The sequence below is a fragment of the Dunckerocampus dactyliophorus genome, chromosome 8 (assembly GCF_027744805.1).
Source record: "Dunckerocampus dactyliophorus isolate RoL2022-P2 chromosome 8, RoL_Ddac_1.1, whole genome shotgun sequence".
In the NCBI taxonomy this organism is placed as follows: Eukaryota; Metazoa; Chordata; class Actinopteri; order Syngnathiformes; family Syngnathidae; genus Dunckerocampus; species Dunckerocampus dactyliophorus.
In genome coordinates this window covers 18,513,448-18,534,458 of record NC_072826.1, presented here as the reverse complement: position 1 = coordinate 18,534,458, position 21,011 = coordinate 18,513,448, and the positions used below count along the sequence as shown (strand labels likewise).

General features: G+C 42.2%; 2 protein-coding genes across 2 annotated transcripts; one reads left to right on the top strand and one right to left on the bottom strand.

The window, feature by feature from the left end:
- Positions 1–466: 466 nt before the first annotated feature.
- Positions 467–13,991, top strand: plch2b (phospholipase C, eta 2b). The gene is made up of 20 exons (XM_054783816.1): positions 467–1,036; positions 1,311–1,457; positions 2,522–2,820; positions 2,945–3,064; positions 3,135–3,305; positions 4,824–4,917; positions 4,988–5,191; positions 5,254–5,374; positions 5,449–5,620; positions 7,261–7,377; positions 7,443–7,526; positions 7,607–7,707; positions 8,439–8,527; positions 8,608–8,793; positions 9,221–9,328; positions 9,399–9,523; positions 9,606–9,690; positions 10,254–10,400; positions 10,473–10,546; positions 10,618–13,991. The coding sequence occupies exons 1-20, from the start codon at positions 712–714 to the stop codon at positions 11,617–11,619; spliced, it is 3,771 nt and encodes a 1,256-aa protein (XP_054639791.1). The 5' UTR covers positions 467–711; the 3' UTR covers positions 11,620–13,991.
- On the bottom strand, positions 13,081–20,584 carry si:dkey-183j2.10 (probable glutamate receptor). Its single transcript, XM_054783823.1, has 10 exons — positions 20,455–20,584; positions 20,248–20,330; positions 18,734–18,765; positions 18,473–18,652; positions 18,187–18,410; positions 17,097–17,194; positions 16,799–17,016; positions 16,503–16,722; positions 13,698–13,942; positions 13,081–13,544 (listed from the first exon to the last, which is right to left on the bottom strand). Exons 2-10 carry the CDS (start codon positions 20,309–20,311, stop codon positions 13,437–13,439), a joined length of 1,389 nt encoding a protein of 462 aa, XP_054639798.1. The 5' UTR covers positions 20,312–20,330; positions 20,455–20,584; the 3' UTR covers positions 13,081–13,436.
- Positions 20,585–21,011: the final 427 nt, after the last annotated feature.

The following is a 21,011-nucleotide window of genomic DNA, read 5'->3' as shown; positions in this document are numbered from 1 at the left end:
ATTTGTAGAATATTTGTATTTGATCTTTAATAATACAGATAAACAATTGGATTATTTTATAATAATATTATGAGTTTTTAATTTTCTCAAATAAATAATGTAGGCTCCAGTTTTCCTTGGCCAGGATAAGCGAACTAGCAAAAAAATGCAAATAATAATGATTTTTTTTTTTTATCGCTTTTTATTTTTGGGTCAGCATTTTCTCCCCATCACTCCACATCAACTTTACAGATGCCATGTGGACTCAGCAGGGGGTGGAAAAGACTTCTACTGCAACACGTGTTGGTATCTGCTGCCATCTAGAGGCAGAAATTGGTATTTTTTCTGAGGCGGTACAGGAAGGAGGTGTTTATTTGAGGTGTGGTGTTTGTTTTTGAAATGGTTGTTGTGGCTAGACATCTATTAAAGCAGAGCTGACTATATCTGTAAGGTACTGTAAGTTCAGGTATTGTTGTCTAAGTTCAGGTGACAGGACGTTGCGTCGTGAATGTTTGCTCCTCCTTCCTGTTGGTTGCGTGAAAATCCCTCCATGAAGGCAAGACTGCGGGATTAGCGCTTGAGGAAGATTTAGAGGCAGTCACATGCTGCGCTTTTCTTCTCTGAGGGAACATACATGGACGACCTATGCCAGGCTGACGAGGGGGAACCCAATCTCAGGATGAGCCACCGACAGGACAACAAAGCTGGGATGTAAGTGGGCATTTAGGGCTCATGGGACAGCACCCCCAAATGTCCACTTCAGGGATCAGCCCGGCGATGGCGCCTCCATCATCACCGTGGATGAGTGGAACCCCCCCGCTGCAGGCTTCTCTCTCACCCAAAAAGACCACCTTCCAGTCTCTGGGCTCGCTGTCGCCGGGCGTGTTCTCACCATCCAGCCCCAAGATGCCATCCAACCCCCCAAACTCCCCCACCATGTCCATCATGAGCTCACCTAAACTGTGGCAGAAAGCCTCCATCTCCAGGCTGGCAGAGGAGTTTTTCTGGATCGGGGGGAGTGTGGTCGCCCAGCCAAAATGGAGGCTGGGGCAGATAGGTAAGACCTTGACTCTTGGAACTCTTGCAAGATTAGGGAGACAATTGCAGGACTTGAAGCATAGGCGAGGGAGGCCCTTGAGTCAATAATGGGCATATGGAGCTGAGACAATCCTTTAGGATTAGCCTGCATGACGAGCCAGGCTGTGTCACATGTACTTGTTTGAGATTACTCACACAAAAAACACACACCAGTGTGACGCAGACTATAATCTCATAATAACATGTCCTGGCCTGCATTGCATCTACTAGTGTATATGTGTGATCCCCCATAGTGGAGAGGTCCATGTGCACCATGCAGATGGGAACACAGATGAGCAAACTGAAGGGAAAGAAGAAGGGCCTTGTGAGGTTTTACTACCTGGACGAGCACAGGTCCTGCATCAGGTGGCGGCCATCCAAGAAACATGACAAAGCCAAAAGTGAGCCTTCATTACTCCAACTATTCATTTTGAGCTAAAATAGTCTTATAATTGTTCTTTTTTTCCAAGGCAGCAATCATTTCTTTTACAGAGTAACACTCAACAGACATAACATTAGGTACACCTGAGAGCTGTCAAAGTTGCCTGCATTCCTAATATTGTGCCTCTCATTTTGCTACCGAAATTTTAAAGTAAATATTAAAGGCAGGACTTACAAAAACGTGTGAGGACCACATCAAAAAGATTATAGAAACAATTATACTGGAAGACTCCCAAGAATAAAAGTTGTTTATTATCCCAAAAAAAAGAAGTGGGGGAAAAAATGTGCATATTTTTTAGTAAAAATGAAAAAGTAATACATTTTCCCAAAAAAATATTGCTTATTTTCAAGTAAAAGTAATATAATTTCCAGATGTTCCATATTTTTTTCATCAAACTTGCAAATTGCCTAATAATTGTGAACAATAACAAATAACCCAACGAAAGAAAATAGCTGTATATTTTTCCGGGCGGAAAAAAAAAATCAAGCATCTTTTTTGCTTGCTAAAAAAAAAAATGTCACATCTGGAAAAAAAAAGTTGTAATGTTAGAATTAAGAATTTAGAATTAAAATGTAGAATTAAGAATTTAGAATTCAAGTAAAACAATGAACTTAAAATAACTGAAGTTGTTTTTTTTTCCAGACATGATGAGATTAAAACAAAATTTGACGTTTTCAGCATTACTGCAAACTACAGCCGGCATAATAAAAATATTGTAACCCTTTTTTCTTTACTTTTTAAAAATAATTTAAATTACTGTAATACATTAAAATTTGAAATAAAAATTTTCACTTGTGAACATTTTTAAGTATATTATATATATTTTAAAAAAACATGATCCTTGCATTTATTAAAATCAAAACATTCTTTGCTAATTTACTGATTTGCTGATCTGAAATAACAAAAAAATGAAGGCTTAGAAAAGGTGAAATCATCACCGCCTATCATAGCAATACCAAGATATCATGCAGAATCAATCATATTAAAGTTATGACAGCGCTGTCTTTCCTTCATGGTTTCCAGTAACTATTGACTCCATCCACGAGGTGTGCGAGGGCAAAAAGTCGGAGGTCTTCAGGAGGTACGCAGACAACCGCTTTGACCCGAACTGCTGCTTCAGTATTTACTACGGCGAGCGCGTCAAGTCCCTGGACTTGGTGACCACCAATGCCGAGGAGGCCCGAACATGGATCACCGGGCTGAAGTACCTCATGGCTGGCATCAGCGACGAAGACAGCCTGGCTCGAAGGCAACGCACCAGAGATCAATATCCTTCATGCAATAATCATTATTCTCCAACTGTGGTACGAGTACCACATGAGGTACGTGTGGGCTATATCTAGTGGTACTCAGGAACACCAGAGAGAGGAGTAAAAAGTTTAAGAACCACTGCTATAAATTAATAAATGGTTCTCATGGTTCCTTAATTGCTTTACATGGCTACAGCAGACTTTCTCTGAGGCAGACAAAAACGGCGATGGCACCTTAAGCATCGGAGAAGTTCACCAGCTGCTCCACAAGCTCAACGTCAATCTACCCAAGCAGAAAGTCAGGCAGATGTTCCAAGTAAGGCCACCTGAAGGTCGAACATCCTCTGGAAACCCCGCTCAGACCACTTGTGTCGTTATCTTTGCAGGACGCAGACACGGACGAGAACCAGGGCACCTTGGGTTTTGAGGAATTCTGTTCGTTCTACAAGATGATCTCCACGCGAAGAGACCTCTACCTTCTCTTGATATCCTACAGTAATCAGAAAGAAGTCATGGACCTGCATGACCTTGCCCGCTTTTTAGAGAATGAGCAGAAGGTACAATGAAGAAATGGGGGGGTGAAGTCTACCTGGCAATTTTCCACCTTCTGAGGTAGCATCAGAGCTGTAACAGAGGAGGGACACCTGTGCAATGCTGAGACAGGTGTGTGAATTTTAACACCTGCCGTTCACTCCTCTTGCTACGTCGTGTTAAAAGCAATTGTTGCCGGTGAAGCCTCTTTCACACAGAGATCCTGCAAAATTGCAGCATCAGAAGCCCCTTTCACACTCCTTATAAGCTACGAATCAAATATCGCTGTAAAAGCACCGACTTTGAGCAACTTTGGGTATGGTATCAGAGGTGTAACAGAGGCAGGACAATGCCAGTGTGAAAGGGTGTTCCGCAACGCCAAGACAGGGCACTTCTTGTGCCCTGCTGTGTTGAAAGCAATTGTCGCTGTCCAACAAGTATCTGATACACACACCACACACATCGAACACTGGGCTGGATGTCATTGATTTATCTGATTCTGAATGCCACGTTGCTGTGTGAAAAATGGCAATATTTCTTCGCCACTGGATTTTTGGTGTAAAAGGCACAGGTGGATAAATGTTGCATCTTCTGTTACAAATCTCACACAGTTTCCGCAAAACTGGAGCATTACAGATGTAACAGTATTTTTACCTGTGCTTTTTACCCAGAACCTAGCAAAAGTGGGATATTGTCGCAACAGTGTGTGTTTTCAAATAACAATATTGTTTACAGCAATAGTATAATTCAGTGCATTACACAAAAGAGCGTAGTTCTGTGTAAAAGGGACAGGCGGAAAATATAACTCCACTCTTCACACAGAGACCCCACAAAATTGGCATATCCAATCCATAACAGTAGATCTGGCATTTATTTGCCTGTGCCTTTTCTGCAGAACACAGTGAAGCCAGTGGTTGCGCAATCCACATAATGACATGGCTTACCACAATATCTGGTGTATAAAACACTTGTCAGACAGCCATAATTGCTGACACTGAGTGTCCCCTTTCTCAAAGGCATCATCCCACCTCTGTTACACCTCACGACCTACTGTATGAAATTCTTATGTCGGGGCTTTTCACCCTGGAGGTACAAAATTCATAGCTTTTATAGGCAGTGTGAAAGGGGTTTCTGATTCAGACATTTGGCAAGATTTCTGTGTGAAATGAGTGTGAGGTGTTAAACTTCACATCACCATACCATGATTACAGCACTCCTTGCCTCTGTTACGGCTCTTATAGTACCTCGAATGGCGGAAAGTTGCCAGGTTCCCTATTTCCAATAGAAAAAGGTGGGAAAATGCCAGCTTGCCTGGGCAATGTAATCTTTTTAATTGCCAGTGGGGCAGAAAAAGTGCAAAGAGAAGCCACCCTGTGTAGAGGTGTGCTTGTGATATGCCAGTTTTGTCAGGGATCTTGTCCTTGATTGACTCACTTTACCTTTGTCAAACGCAAGTGAGAAGTACTGTGGCCTTAAAGGGTCAAAAGCGTTCAGTTTCTGTTCTCGGTAAATGCCACAATTGATTAAAATGTTTGTGTTGGCAGATGCGAGGTCTCGCCAGAGAGCACCTGGTTGACATAGTGGCCAAGTTTGAGCCGTGTCCTGAGAACCTGCAGCGCATGGTCCTGGGAATAGACGGTACGAGCAAAAGCGGGGCACCTCCTCGACAAAACATCTGCTGACCTCTATTAAAACTTGCTTCCATCAGGTTTCACCAACTACATGCGAAGCCCAGGTGGGGATATCTTCAACCCGGAGCACAACGAGGTCAACCAGGACATGACACAGCCTCTGTGCAACTACTTCATCGCCACATCACACAACACCTACCTGACTGGGGACCAGCTATTGTCTCAGTCCAGCGTGGAGATGTATGCTTACGTCCTCCAGGCTGGATGCCGCTGCGTGGAAGGTGAGCCTCTTCAACATGCAGCAGCTTTTGTTGCATCATTCATCTCAAATCTTCTTCTGCAGTGGACTGCTGGGATGGACCAGATGGGGAGCCCATCATCCACCACGGGTATACCTTGACCTCGAAAATACTCTTCAAAGATGTCATTGAAACCATCAATAAATACGCCTTCACCAAATCACAGTATGTACCGATTCAGCTAATTAGCTAAAAGAAAACAATTTGTCGGCTAGAATTACTACCACACCCCCTTGCAGGTACCCAGTCATTTTGTCCATAGAGAACCATTGCACGGTACCGCAGCAGAAAAAGATGGCTGAGTACCTAAGAGAGGTGTTGCAGGACAAGCTGGACCTGTCCCACGTCAACATCTACGAATGCAAGAAGTTGCCGTCCCCTGAAATCCTGAAGGGGAAAATATTGGTGAAGGTGAGGCTCCTAAATACACATTGTTTTCTTTGTTGGTCGGACTTTTCTCAGTCCAAACATGCATTGGTTTTCAAATATTAGACTTTTTCTGTAAGAAGATTAACAACAATGCAAGAAACGTGTCTTGGCATTGCCAGATGATTACAGCACTTGCCAATTGTACAATCATTTTGCAACGATCCACCACAGATGCATCTTTGTATGGTATCTGATGACTGCTGTGATAGACTGAAACCTCCTGCAAAAATTGGGCAGTCAAAGATCCTCTATATGACAAGAGCGCTCTGCTGTTTTTAAGAACGTAATGCAAAAAATTATACCATAAAGATCTTCTCTATGACAGACGTGCTCCGCTGTTTTTAAGGAGTTACTGCAAAAAAATGCTATAGTCAAAAATCAGCTATAGGACAGCAACACTTTTTTTAAGTATGTGCTGCAAAAATGCAAAGATCTTCTGTATAACAGGAGTGCTCTGCTGTTTTTAAGGATCTTCTGCAAGAAATGATACCACAAAGCTCCTTGATAGGACAGGAGTACTCTGGTTTTCTTAAGGCCCTACTGCAACAATGCGAGTCAAAGATCCTCTATATGACAGGAGCGTTTGCTCAAAGCAGAGGGGGGCACACACCTGGGACGCCAGGTGTTGCCGATGAGCTCTCTGGAGGTGTCATGGGCCTATCATCGAAACACCAATGACGGGAGGGTACCCACCTGATGACCCTAAAGAAGTTTTAAACCCTTCTGAGCCATGACCCGGTGGGCGGGGCAGTTTTTTCATCCCAGGTCGGGACCTTACTGCCTAGCTCATCTCCCTCCACTTTCCAGGCACTACTTTACTCATGATTGGGCATGGGACACAGGCTCAGGCTTGATCACACTGTAGTTGGCCGCCTTTGATGAGGCTGTCTAGTGTTGAAAGGCCGAAACGCCTACCGATTCAAAGGTACATACTGAAGATGTGTCCCAAAATGTACATCCTTCCAATGGCTGAGATAAAGTTCCCATGCCACTCTCAACATCCACGCCTCATGTGATTACCATCTATTGGCCCAAAGGACTTTTTCCATCAAGTCCTGCGTATTTATGAACTGTTGCAGCTTTTCTGTTAAAGAGACACTTATTAAAGAGACACTTATTAATATTTTTTTTCAGTGAAACCGGTGCAGTTTTATCAGTTTTATTTAACTTAAAAATAAGCCTCTTGTGTTCATTAATTGTTTGTACAGTCAAACTTTTTATTATTTATGTGAAATTTGTTCCTGTTTTCTTTTCAATGCAATTTAGGTGGCAAAAATAGTGTGTTGTAGGGCAGCGGTTCTCAATTATTTTCTGTCATGCCCCTACCAGGGAACAGAAATATTTTCGCGCCCCCCCAATTTCAAATACTATTGAGAACCTGATCAAATCTATTTATTTATCCGTACTGTAGAGAGTGAACTCGAAAATGAAACCAGCAAAATGCAACAAAATGGACAGCAGTGAAACATACAAGCATATTCAGGTCTGCACTAATAGTGAAAGTCCTCCCTGCCTCACGACCCCCTGACAGTTCACCGCGTCTCCTCCGCGTCTCCTGCTCTAGGGGCATATTGTGTTTATAGTGCAGCTACCGTATTTGTGTGTTGGTTGCTGTGTTTCAGGGAAAGAAGCTCCCGGCAAACCTTGACCCTGATGCTGAGGAAGGAGACGTGTCTGATGAAGACACGGGGGATGACAAGGAAGACGATGATGAGGAGGAAGACGATGAGAATTCACAGGCAAGTTTGTGATTGAAATGAACAGGTTAAACGCAGCCATGTACTGATCACATGACTCTTTTTAGGACGAGAACAGCGGTCTCGCTGCACGCCAACCAAAGAAGAAGAAACGATTCGGCAGATCAATCATGAGGAGCTTCAAACGCAAGGTCCTATTGTTTTCCTCTTGGAAAATAGATATGGACAAGCTAAGAAGGCTTTAAACACAGGAGATGTGTTATTGTTGCAGAGAAAAAAGAGAATCCGAGTGAGGAGTCAAGGCAGGTCTGATGGAGAGTCGGACTACAGCAGCAGCAGCAGGGACAGGACACAGATTGTTTATCACCCCAAGTAAGCTCACTCTTGTAGTCCTGAAACACTGCACACAAAAGGGTGAGCATTTGTAAAAAATAAACACCTGCTGTGTTGCCTGGGCTATTATTTTGCTGACAAATACACCACCACATGGTGGCGCTGTTATTAAACCCCCAAATTTGACCTTTTAATGCAGCTTGGCTCTACAAAAAAACACACTGTGACTTTAGCGTGCTTGGTCGAATCACCACAAAATTTGGTACACAGGTGTGTTTGGTGTGTAAATCGCCATTTACAGTCGTGCTAAAATAAGGACATACCCATGGTGTGTCCTTACGCATATTACTACCAGCTTCTTCTTTTGAACCGTTGCGTGCAGAAAGATGAAACTTGGTCAAAAGATGAACCTCTATTACATGGACTGTGCTATTACTTTTCTAAGCAATTCGTCGTATGATGGCTTGTCTATTAAGGAGTAAAATGATCAAATTTGCCTGGGGAAAAAATATGTTGTTGTTATTTTAGTTATTTTTCTGCTTCTTTGTTTTAATTTTCACTCAATCGACACCAAACTTGGCACACCACTTTAGAGGACTGAGATATACAAATGCATACAGTTTGAACTAAATTGATGGAAAAACATAGCCGCCACAGAAAAAAACTAAATTTGGAAGGGAGGGGTCAATCCACTAATTGTCTCTCTTCTCACTCGAATGACAACAATGCATTTTGAGCGCTCTGGTATATATTTATGATGTTGTCGACAGGAAGAGGAAAACAATGAGGCTGTCCCGCGCTCTCTCTGACCTCGTCGAGTACACAAAATCCGTCCGAGTGCATGACATAGAAACACAAGGTACCCTTCAGTTAAGGCATCTTGGGTCGCTATAAGATCTGGGAATGGGAATGCTCATAACGTCCATTTGTGTCTGGCAGCGTTTGCCAATAGTTGGCAGGTGTCGTCGCTCAATGAGACCGTCATGAACCAGATCCTGCAGCTGAAGCCCGGTCCACTGGTCCGCTTCAACCAGCGCCAACTCCTCAGAGTCTACCCGTCCAACTACAGGGTGGACTCCAGCAACTTCAACCCGCAGCCCTACTGGAATGCAGGATGTCACATGGGTATGACCTGATCATTAGGTACACCTGTGAGCAAAAATATATACAGTGGGCAAAGTACTTATCTGACCCCCTACTGATTTTGTAGACAAAGAAATGAACAGTTTACATTATATAAAAGGTAACAAGTTAATGTAGTTGATTCAATGACGTAAGTATTTGATCCCCAAGCAAATTGTTACTTACTGTAGTACTTGGTGGAGAAACCTCATGTTGGCGAGCACAGAGGTCCGATGCTTCTCGCAGGAGGGATTTTGGTCCACTTCTCTTTCCAGATACACTCCAAATCCTGAATGTTTCGAGGCTGTCTACAAATTTCCAATAGGATTAATGTCCAGAGACTGTCAAGTTTATGGACTGTTTATGTCTTTGTAAGCGGCAATCCTACAAATCAAATCATTATTTCCCCCACTGTTCTTTTGTGTTTTAGTGGCCATGAACTATCAAACAGAGGGGCGCATGCTTGAACTGAACCAAGCCAAGTTCTCAACCAACGGAAACTGTGGATACATTCTCAAACCTAAAATCATGTGTAAAGGTATGCGGATATTCAAAATGCAATTTGCGTTTAATGTGTTGGATTTTTGTAAGGTTTTTTTCTCTCTCAGGTGCCTTTAATCCCAATTTGGAGGATCCGCTTCCAGGGAAGAAGAAGATTCAGTTAGTGCTAAAGATCATCAGTGGTCAGCAGCTTCCCAAACCCAAAGACTCCATGTTTGGAGACAGAGGGGAGGTCTGTAAAATGCATATATACTGTCGGCAACATTTAGCATTCTGTAAAAATACTTTACTATGATGTTTCTCACAACTTCCAGATCATTGATCCCTTTGTGGAGGTCGAGATCATCGGTCTACCCGTCGATTGTTCAAAGCAGCAAACAAGAGTGGTGGACGATAATGGTATAGTATAGATCAGGGGTCACCTACGTTTTTCCTTGTGGGAGCTACTTTTACAAAATGAAAATGGCCAAGAGCGACTCATTTTTCTAACATTTATTTTCAGAGCTTATTTTAAACCCAAACAAAGCAAATATGCTTGTTTTACCAGAACATTAACAAAATTTTGTATTTCAGAATGCATTTCTTTCTACTGTTCTTTCATTATTAACTGAAAACCTGAATGAAAAGCAGGCTTGCGGGCACCTCATGTGGTCGTGGAGGGCTACCTGGTGCCCGCGGGCACCACGTTGGTGACCCCTGGTATAGATTGTAAGCAATTATATTGTAATGACCTTTGTGGCGCCCCCAAGGGGTGTGGTCAAAATGCTGCGGTCAAAAGTCCCACCCTTGATCCTGTCACAACATTTTAGTTGATGGCGGTCATGTTTTTTTACCCAATCTCGCTCAATGTTTACACGCATGCTCTTGTCAGTTCCCTTTTGATTTTGCGGTGATTCGAGTCATGACTGTAGATGAATGAGAAGGATAAAGTGGATGATCTGTGCCTTCTACTGATCCTCCAGGCTTCAACCCCATGTGGGAGGAGACACTGGTATTCAACATTCTAATGCCACAGATTGCCCTGGTGCGCTTCCAAATTTGGGATCACGACCCCATTGGACGGGATTTCATTGGCCAGAGGACATTAGCGTTGAAAAGCATGATGCCAGGTAAATGATTAACTTCTATAATAACAACGGCATATAGTATGAGCATGAATTGAACTGCATTCAAACTGGTAGGTTATCGACACGTGTACTTGGAGGGGATGGCAGAGTCTTCCATTTTTGTTCATGTTTCCATCATTGACGGCAAGGTAAGGTCCTTAAAATCACAAGTCCTTTTAACTGAGATGTCATTTAACACTTTTCTTTTTAAAAAACTCAGATAAAGCCCAGCAATGCCGTCCAAGTGGCCAAAAAGCACATCCAAAAAGCAGCCCAGAAGCACATGAAGGGCCACCAAAGGCAGCCATCCCTCGACTTCTCCGTGCAGTCCTCGGAAGACTGGACCCCTTTGTTCTTCCGCAAGGACGCCGACTCCTTCTCCCAGGACAGCAGGAACACAGACATGTCTCCACTGGTTCAAGGGCCAGCGGTCAGGGCTGCTGTGCACAAAGGCGCCATGAGTGAACCCGTGAAACGTGCTCATAGGGTGAGAATTCACAATCCTGCAGAGACCAGGAGAAGGATCTTCAGCAAGATGTCCTCCACGGATTTAAACACGGTGGCTCACTGCGTGTTGGAGGACAGCTTTGACTTAGACACTCGTCCATGTCCGGACAGTCCAAACGAGGACAGTAAGTGCCCAGCTCCTGACTCGAATGAACCTCAGTCTTCAGTATCTGACAGTGCGGAGCTACACACATTTGGACCAGAGCATTCGACTGAAACAGGAACAATCCAAAAGACTGACCCAGAACCACCAGAAGAACCTCCACCTCCAATCCCGCAACCTCCCTCACACTGGGAAGCCAAATTCTCCCCTCTTAATCCTCCGCCATCCCCTCCACGGGTCCGAAGGACTTTAGAGACCCCGGCCACCCCGAAACCCTCCACCCCAATACGGACAAAAGCTCGCTCAAGCAGCTGTCCCCGGAAACACAGCAGCTCTCCTCTCACTCCCATGGTGATCCGCAAGCCTTCTTCCTCCCACTGGCAGCAGACCTGGCGCCAGGTGCGGACCATACCCAACGGTCTGTGCTTGTCCGACAGCACATCCAGCAGTGATGGCAGCTCAGACAGCCTGGAGTTAAGTGCCAGGACTGTAGCAGCGGGCTCAGAGCAACACGACGGCACCTTGCAGAGAGAGATGAAGGCGCTTTTTGACAAGAAGATGAGGGACATCCGATGTAAATCTCCACTTTTTTTTGATGAACAGGATTTGTGAGTCAGTAAGCTGGGTTCTTTTTTAGAGGACTACTCCCTGATATCCAGACTGGAGTATTTTACTGAAATCCAAGTTACTTCAACTTAAGTGGCATTTTCCTGCTTTTTTGCCGTATCAATGGACATCTGTAGAAAGGGCACCAACACAGAAAGGGTGGGTCTGAGGTGGACCCAGCAATTCTGAGGTAGTATGTAACAATGTGTAACAAAGTAAGTCAGGGTATTCCAACACGCACTTCTCCTTTCCTGTTGTGTTGAAAGCAATGGTCGCTGTCCAACAAGTAATTTATACGTCACACCAGACGCTGGCACTGACATCATGGAGTTATCTGATTCATTTCCCAAATGTGGAAAAATGCCAGATGTACTGTCTCTTTGAAAAAGGTTATAGTAACCACGAGTTGTTGGGCCTTGCTCGACCGGCTCCGGCTTTGTCGAGCACAAGCGAGAGGTACAGTGGCAATAAAGGGTCAAAAAGGCAGCTTTCTATTCTACAAGACAAACCGTAGTACAGTCGTCCCTCATTTATCGTGGTTAATTGGTTCCAGACCTGACAGCGATAAGTGAATTTCCGTGAGGTAGGATTCAATATTAATAAATTGAATGTTTTTGTAGTTAGAGCATAGAAAACTTGTTTATGACTTTCTAAATTAGTTTTTTACCATTATTAGAGCCCGGTAGACATGAAATAACACCCCTATAGTCACCTTATACACTACTATTATTCTTTGTTTACATCCCATTGCGCAACACTAATGCGCAGGGGGACACATTTTACTCAACACATTCACTGAAAACCTTAAGTATTTTACTAAGACTAAAGTCCAAGCCAGGTCCCAAGTCATGTCCCAAGTCATTAACGTCAAAATCCAAGCCAAGTTGCAAATCTTTGATGATATTGTCAAGTCGAGTCCAAAGTCAGCAAAATTGTGATTTGAGTCTGACTCAAGTCCAAGTCGTGTAACTAAAGTCCACAACTTTGGTACTGATGAGCCTGAAGAGCCGTAAGAAAAGATCCAGCATTTGTTGGTTCGTCTTTCACACAGAACCCAGGGAATGAAGACGTTGTCACAAAAGTGTGCACTTTTATACAGTGACATGCAGATAATTGGATGTTATTTCCTTGTCAGACAGCTACAGCTACTTTCAACACAACAGGGTGTTACAATTCACACCCCTTCCCGGCGTTGCGGAATACTTACACACACAGGCAACTTACCACCACGGACACACGGACACTAAGTCCTAGGCTGTAAAATAGGCGGGTCGACTTCTGTTCTCCCTTTACACAAAACAGTGACAGAGGGGAAAATGCCGAGTCCTACAGGCTGTGTGAAAGGGGCTCACCATGAGAAGGATGTGATAGGGTCCCTAAAGCTGGCTGAGATGGACGGATGACGCCAAAGACAACCTTGCAAAGCCTCAGCCAAGGCAAAGATCACAATATAACAGGATTAGACAGCACTCTTACTTTATTACTTTGTTCAAATTACCACAAGAAGTGTGTCCAAGTAAAATGACAAGAAACACACTTGATAACCACTTTTTAGACACTTTTAATCGAGTTCAGCCTACTGTAATAATTGCATCCTACTGCATGCTGACTGTTTACAAAATGTTTTATGCATATTGCTGTTAGCTCAGTTAGAATTGTTAATTGTTCATGAACATTTTTGTTAATTATTATTTAACTAACAATGTGAATTTTGAAACAATGATTTTTTTTTTTTATATATAAGGTACACTAGCTTAACCTACAGTTAGCGGTTCTGTCAAATGAGAAGAAAATGAGGTTGTGTCAGTTTTTGAAGGATGCTTCTATGCCTTGTCTGTATCTTTATCATCAGCAGGATCTTGAACGCTGTTTGCATTCTTGTTCCTGAAACGCAAGCTGAGCTCCTCAGTCAGGACCCGACAGAAGGCTTTCTGTGTGCAGGATGCAGTAAAATACAAAAAACTGAAACAGTATGTCGCTGCATTTTAGTTGTATATGACTGATAAGTCTGCTATTGAGCTGCGAGTTCAAGTCTGTGATTAAAATGGGAGTTGTATCCATAATGGATGTCATTCAGCACATACCTTCTGCTCTGCCGCATTGCTGCGACTCCTGGAGGAGAGCTCCAGGACAGCCAGCAGAGCTCCCAGTGTCAGGCCCAGCGCAAGAACCACAAACATCCCCTTGAGACTGTGTGGCTGCACAGCTGTGGACTTGGCCTTGTCCACCATGCAGCTGCTGGCCCACCATTTACTCTGAAGATAGGCCAGCTCGCCGGCCTCACTCAGCTGCAGGATGGCCACGCTCAGGTTCTTTAGGATTGGAGAACCTTTAGAAGACGTATATATTTATATATTGCATTAAATCAAAAAGAAGAATTGTATTATATTTAAATACAATATATTGTAGTAATGTTAATCTTATTATTTAAAAAAATATATTACAAGTGGATATTTTGGGGTATTTACCGTGGAACCTTGGTTAGTGTCCACACCGGTTAGCGTGTTTTTCAGTTAACGTCACAAATTTACACCACAATTTTGCCTCGGTTTGCGTGCATTCTTTGGTTAGTGTACAATATGGCGCGCGTCTTGTCATGTTACTAATACAGTGCGTGAGTCCAAATGTGTTATGTGGTTTTTTTTTTAATCATAAAACGTCCTACCTTGTTAGCATCCTATTAGCTAGATAAACAAAATGGCAACTGGAACCGAAAGTTACGTCGTCTGTCTATGATGTCATCAGCGGTTGACTGTCAAAAATATTAACACAAAACACGTTTTTATAGGATTACAGTGTTCCCCTGCTGCGTCATGGTTCACCTTTTGCAGACTCACTGGTCAGCGGAATTTTTTTTTTTTACAGTGTGTGAACGTGCATTGTGTTATGCGTCCTGAGGGACTGTAGACCACTGTCAGTCAATCTCCTCCACGCCTTCCTGTGCAGTACAGAAGGCGTTCGGCTGGCCAAATTTCCATAAATGGTTGATCGCCAGCAGTGCGACTCTGAAGTGCTGTATGTTTGCAATGTTTTATCCCCGACAACACCCACGATGTTGACGAAACGTTCTGCCCAAAGGGCAGAGGAGGATGCTAACCATCGCACAAAAAGTTGGACCTCTAGACATGCTGAAGGAAGGTAAGGTTGCGGCTTTAGGGCGCCATTACGGAATAAATGAATCTTTGGTTCAGGGAGGAGGACGAGGAGGAGGAAAATGCTATGACAGGAGCAATATGTTTCAACAAGGATACAAAAACTCTACATTACAGCAGAATTCATAGGTTGACCATTAAAATTCAAACAACAGTTTGAACTTTTTTGAGAGTGTTTAAACAAGAGAGAAATGTGAGAAAATGATGATGCCTGTTTGAGAAAAGGGTATAAAGTGTATGGTGAGGGGTTTTACAGCCTTAAAACACATATAATAATTGTAAAAATATAAAGTTGGCTACTTTGTGGATTTCACTTATTGCGGCTATTTTGGAAACCTATTCCCTGCAATAAACGAGGGAACACAGTACAGTTTTACATGCATAAAACAATTGTAACTACATAAAAATGACAAACGAAAGGGATAAATGAACATTTAAGGTTAGTTTTGCCTTCATTGAAGATGTTCCAAAAGACACGATGTGGCAGTGTCTTCAATGAAGGTAAAAGTGACCTTAAATGTTCATTTATCCCTTTCATTGATCATGTATTTGTGTTTATATGCATTTCAAATTGTTTTCTGCATGTAAAACTATAATTGTAAAACTATTAAAAAAAAGGTGTTTTGTGTTAACATTTTTTGGCTTTATGGAACGGGTTTAAGATTTACATTACATCTTATGGCAAAAACGGTTAATGTTCGTTTCGGTTAGAGTCGGACCTTCTGGAACGAATTAATGACGCTAACCAAGGTTCAACTGTATTATTAAATATGACTCATTAATTGTGAAATAGTATTCCTAATTTGGACGTTTTTTCTTATCAGAATATAACACACTATTAACCATACAGTATATATACAGTATATATATTTACATTCCAATGACACTTATCAGAAAATATTAAATAATAGCAACAGAATTAAATAAATGCATTAAAATATTTATTTTATTATTTTTATATTATTATTTATTTTAAATAGATATATTATCAGTATAGTTGCTTAAACTGAGATCCTTTATGAAAAAAATTGAGTTGATACAATACCACAATATTAAATGTTAATAATAGCATTATATAATCTTTTGTAGGACTACTACAATGTAATAAATAAAAAACCTGAAAAACGTTTCCATCCATCCATCTTCTATGCTGCTTATCCTCACTAGGGTCGGGCAATGCGGGTATGCTATCCTAGCTGACTCGGGGTACACCCTGAACTGGTCCAGCCAATCGCAGGGCACATATAGACAAACAATCATTCACACTCACATTCATACCTATGGACAATTCAGAGACATTTTAGAGTCGCCAGTTAACTTATGTTCATGTGGGAGGAAACCGGAGTACTTCCTGATTTCTTGACTGCGTGGCCAACATGCTAACCACTAGGCCACCGTGCAGCCCTGAAAAAAGTTTCCATTATTATTCACCAATAAATATTATTATTTTGTATTTTTCATTATTCAGAAAATATTATTTGTGTACAAATTCCTAGCTGAATTTCTTGAACCTGCATTTTTTTAACAATGGGTATGCACTTTTTCGTATTTGTTTAGACTTTAAATGTCTTACCTTATGTCAGATCTCCTCTGATAAGTATTTAATTTGTCTTCGTAATATATGATATTTTGTTGAAAAGCATTCAAGATGAGGATCAGACTTTTAGCCACTTCATTAGGACCAAAGTTTAAGATGGGGGCCTTCAGAGTGTTCATGTGAATGCTAATGAGCCTCACCGAGCGTGGCGGCAATGCTGTATCCCCTCATGCCGACTACTTCATGTGCTCTGACGAGGTCACAATGACGCGCCACCGCCAAGTCGAGAGAGACAGACTCTCCTATGAAGGCAAAGTTGCCCTCCTTTGCTCGCTGGATGCCTTCATCCATGGACGACACATAACTTCTACTTCTCTCCATGTGTTCATAGATCCTGCGGTACACTGGGTTGTCGGAATTCTGGCGGAAAGAAAAGCAAAATAGAGGAGAAACAAGCAAGGGCGAGAAGATGGAGGATAAGTTCAACAAAGCACACCTTGAAGAAAGCCAGAGTGGAGGAGGCGCTCAAGCATCCATACTGGATCACATCCTGATTGGCCAAGTCCTGGAATCCTTTCACCGTCAGCTGAGTGGACTCGGGGCTCATTGACGAGCTGAGGTTGGAGAAATAACAAGCCAGGATGACCACGGCGAATAACCACCAGCTGCAGCAGATGACTCGGCCCGAGAGGGCTCGGGGGTGCGGACCGGCACCTGGCAAAACAAAATAATGAGGCGTCAAATGCAGAGAAACACACACAAACACAACAAAAACGTCAGCTTTGACGTGTCACCTTGCAGAGTCAGCGCTCCAACTGCATACCACAAACTGTACGGAAGACTGAAGATGTTCTCTTCACTCTGAGGATGACTCCACTCACTCGGGCTGACTCTGGAAAAAAGAACCACCACTAGCTTCTTTCACAAAGAGATCACACCAATTGCTAAATCGGCGCTGTAACAGCCCATCCGCCATTTACCCGCCTGTGCCTTTCACACAGAGCTACTGTACGTATCACACCCCTGCCCCAGGCAGTGTACCACCTCTCTTAATGCTCTGAGAGTATCTCCGAAGGTGGAAAATTGCCGGGTCATTTTCATCCGCCCATTTCATGTCAGTTCCTTTTGTACAGAACAGCAACATGGTGGGGGGGAAAGGTGGGAAAATGGCAGTTAAATGTATGACTACATTATTATAATTTCCAATTATTGTGGAGCCTCTAGATTTGCTTCCAAAAGTTACACAAAATCATCCAATAATTGAACTTTTAACTTTAACAATGAACTGGAGTGCATGAGAAAGCCCTTTTTCACCACATGTTCATTTATTAACAAGTATATTGCACAACACAGCAGTAACAGACCCAATGTTGTAATAGCACGAAAACTGCCCAACCGGGAGAAATAGTGCTGATGAGTGCATTGTAAGCAACAGTACGGCAAGTGTAACACTCGTGCCTTTCACGCCAATAGCTGAGTAGATCAACTGATATTTTACAGCGCATGCAGAGGTGGATAAAGCTGCTGGCTGCTGACCAGTCATGATACTTCAAATGCAGCTGCTGGCATCTTGCAGGCTTAATACAAAAAAACACATGTGGAGGTTTCTCACAGCCACAGCTGTTAACGTCAATGTTGTTTCACCTAGTGTTAATTAGAGACCTTGGCGGTTATTTACTTTTGTAGAAAGTACTAGTGGCTAGTGGCTATAGGAGACTTTAAAGTATTGGATTTGGCAACATTTTAAATCGTATCCATTACAGAGGAGGGAAATTTAAATAAAAATGGAGAAAATGCACCTGGAAACGCCGATGGCGACAGTTTGACCCTGTAGCAGATTATTTCCATTTTATTTGCTCAGCAACATTGTGTTTCTCCACCCACCTGGACACTAGTGAGAGGCAAGCAGCAGTTGCCAGGTAAGCAACAATGATGCCAGCCCACGTCTTGGCTGAAAAGGGGGTGAGGAAATCAAGGAATCCCGTTTCCTCTGAGATGTCCTTCCTCATCAGGATGCTTATTCCCGTCTGCATGAAGGGTTTCGTCATCCCTACCGCCTTCTCCCGAGCCGCCGTGAGCGTCAGCGGCGCAATGGCCAGGTCGGCCTCCTGCCAAAAATGAAGCCTTATAGCAACAACTAATTTATTGATGCCGTTCATTCTGTTTTTACCCCTCTCACGACTTCGCCGACCATGCCGTTCCAGTGTCCGTTATCATCCTGCCTGCCATAAGAGTTGTCTTTGACCAGGTGCACTTTGTACTTGAAGCCCACCTTCTTGGCTACCTCAGACAGCAGGTCCATGCAGAAACCCTCCAGCTGAGAGCCTTTGGACATCGTGTAAGGCTCTTGCTATACAGCCAAAGGTATAGATCTGTTAAAGGTGAATTATTGTGCATGCACCGTTATTACAGTAATGACACTAATACTTACCATTATTGTAGTAATCCTCAACTCTGCTTGTGCTAAGGTACGGGGAGAAATGCAAAAGGAACAAGAAGTTAGAATGATCACTTCTAAGTTTGTCAGATATAGAATAGGCTAGACGCACCCTACCTGAAGTAGATTTTTTTTTAACCCAAATTAATGAAAAAATACAATTACAGGATGTTAAGTGCATGCCATGCATACATTAATTTTATTAATTTATTTTTGCCACACGAGCTAAAAATCGGAAGTCTGAAGAAGCCATTTCCTAAAAAGGGCACAATTATAATACCTCATTGAGTAAAAGGGGGCATATTAATAGTAGTAAAGTAGTATAGTATACAAAAAAGGAAACCAAATAAAATAACCTCAAAACGAGAAAAATATTCATCCAAAGCAGGGTTCAAATGTTTTATTTAAAAAAAAAAAAAGAGAAAAATTGTCATCTTTTGTAGAGTTTAAATATGAAAAAAAGAAGAAAAAAGAAATGAAACAAAAAAAAATCTTCATCCTTGGCAGAGTAAAATATCAAAAAAATAATATAAAATATGAAATATTAAAAAATCAATTTAAAAAAAAACAAAACAAAAGAGAAGTCTTCCCCCTTGGGAGAGTATAAATTTGAAAAAAATGAAAATAAAATAAACAAACCAAAAATAAAAATCTTCATCTTGGCAGAGTTTAAATATCGGCAGATTTCAAATGCTGGAGTTGAAATATAAATGTTTTTTTCTACAACATGTCCACCAAAAAGTTGCATCGACCTATTTCAATTAAAATGTATGGGTTGTATGTATGCTTATGAGATCTATAGTTAAATGAAACTACTAGAAAAAACAACAACAAGGCAACATATCACTAATGGCTCATGTCCATCCTAAATTTAACTACATAAAAGATTCCTTTGTGCATTTAACTTGAGGTGGACATTTCAGGAACATAAATGTATTTTCCTTCTGGCCACGCTTGTCTCAAAACAATGTTTAGTTTGGAGGTCGTCAATGGCACGGCACTGTGAGACCAAGGAGGCCAGTCAAAGAGTATCAAAAGCATTGATTCAGGCCAAGGCCTCAGGGGGATGCATCACCTTGGGGGGGGGGGGGGGGGGGGGGGGGGGGGGCGCGACCGTAACAACCGTCAGATCCTCCTTTTGAAAAGATGACACGTATACAAGCATTTCCAACCCTTGTCACTCTGAAACACACTGGTTCTTTATGTTTGTGTGAGCCCCACAGAGATGATTTATTACTATTTTTGCATTGAAGTCAACTGGATTTCTGCTTCTTTGTCCATCTCAGCAGTTGGACAGGATGTGGAGGAACACTTTGATTCAGAGCTGAGCTGACAGATTATGTATTTATGCCATGTCAAGGCAGTGAAAACACAGAGGGAGTTTGGCAACAGAGAAGAGGAAGTTGACCAGGTCACACTTTGACACGATTGGATACAAAAAACAATATTTTGTGTAAAAAAAAAAAAAAAGTTTAGTAATTTTGTATTATTTTCTGCAACTTCCTTACCTGCAGTGCATGTTCTTATGCTGAAGAGGAGTCCAACAGAGAATAAGAAGAAGCCAAACAGCATCCTGATTAGTTGACTTTGCCTACGCAAAAACAAGTAGTGTTCATTACATGGTTAACCCAGACTTTTCCATTAATACAGGAGCAAAGACTTGAACAAATAACATTTTGTTATTAAAAATGCAGCATTTGATGGGATGTCCTTACCACTGCACCTGAGAAGAGTCCAAATCGGTGGAAACAGCTGGACTGGGACCTCAAGACAGTGAGCCACCAAGTGATCTGAAGAGGCCAAATTCATGAGGATAACCAATGACGTCAGTTGTGGTGGTGGTGGGAGGAGCTGTGTGAAGACAATTGGAGGGGCGGGAGAAAAGTTAGAGGCCCTTCATGTTTTTAAATGCTTACTGTATGTTATTATATGTACTTCGTTTTTTTAAAAACATATTTTCATTCATTCATTCACTTTCTATGCCGTTGTCCTCATTAGGGTTGCAGGGGAATATTCTTTAATTTTCTGAGTTATAAAAGTTGGGTTTGCAGCTCTCAAGAGTGTTTTTAGTCCATATTTAATTCTCCTTCATTCCTACATTAAACATTTTAAATTAGTATTTATGAGCCAACAGCTCTCGTCACAATTATTGCACAGCACAGATTTAAAGCTATAAATTGTGTAACTACATTTCATTCATTGCTTATTTGCTTCACTTTAGAAATCTCCTTTCTCTGAGAACAGCAGGCGTGTGTCAAAGAGTTTATTATGG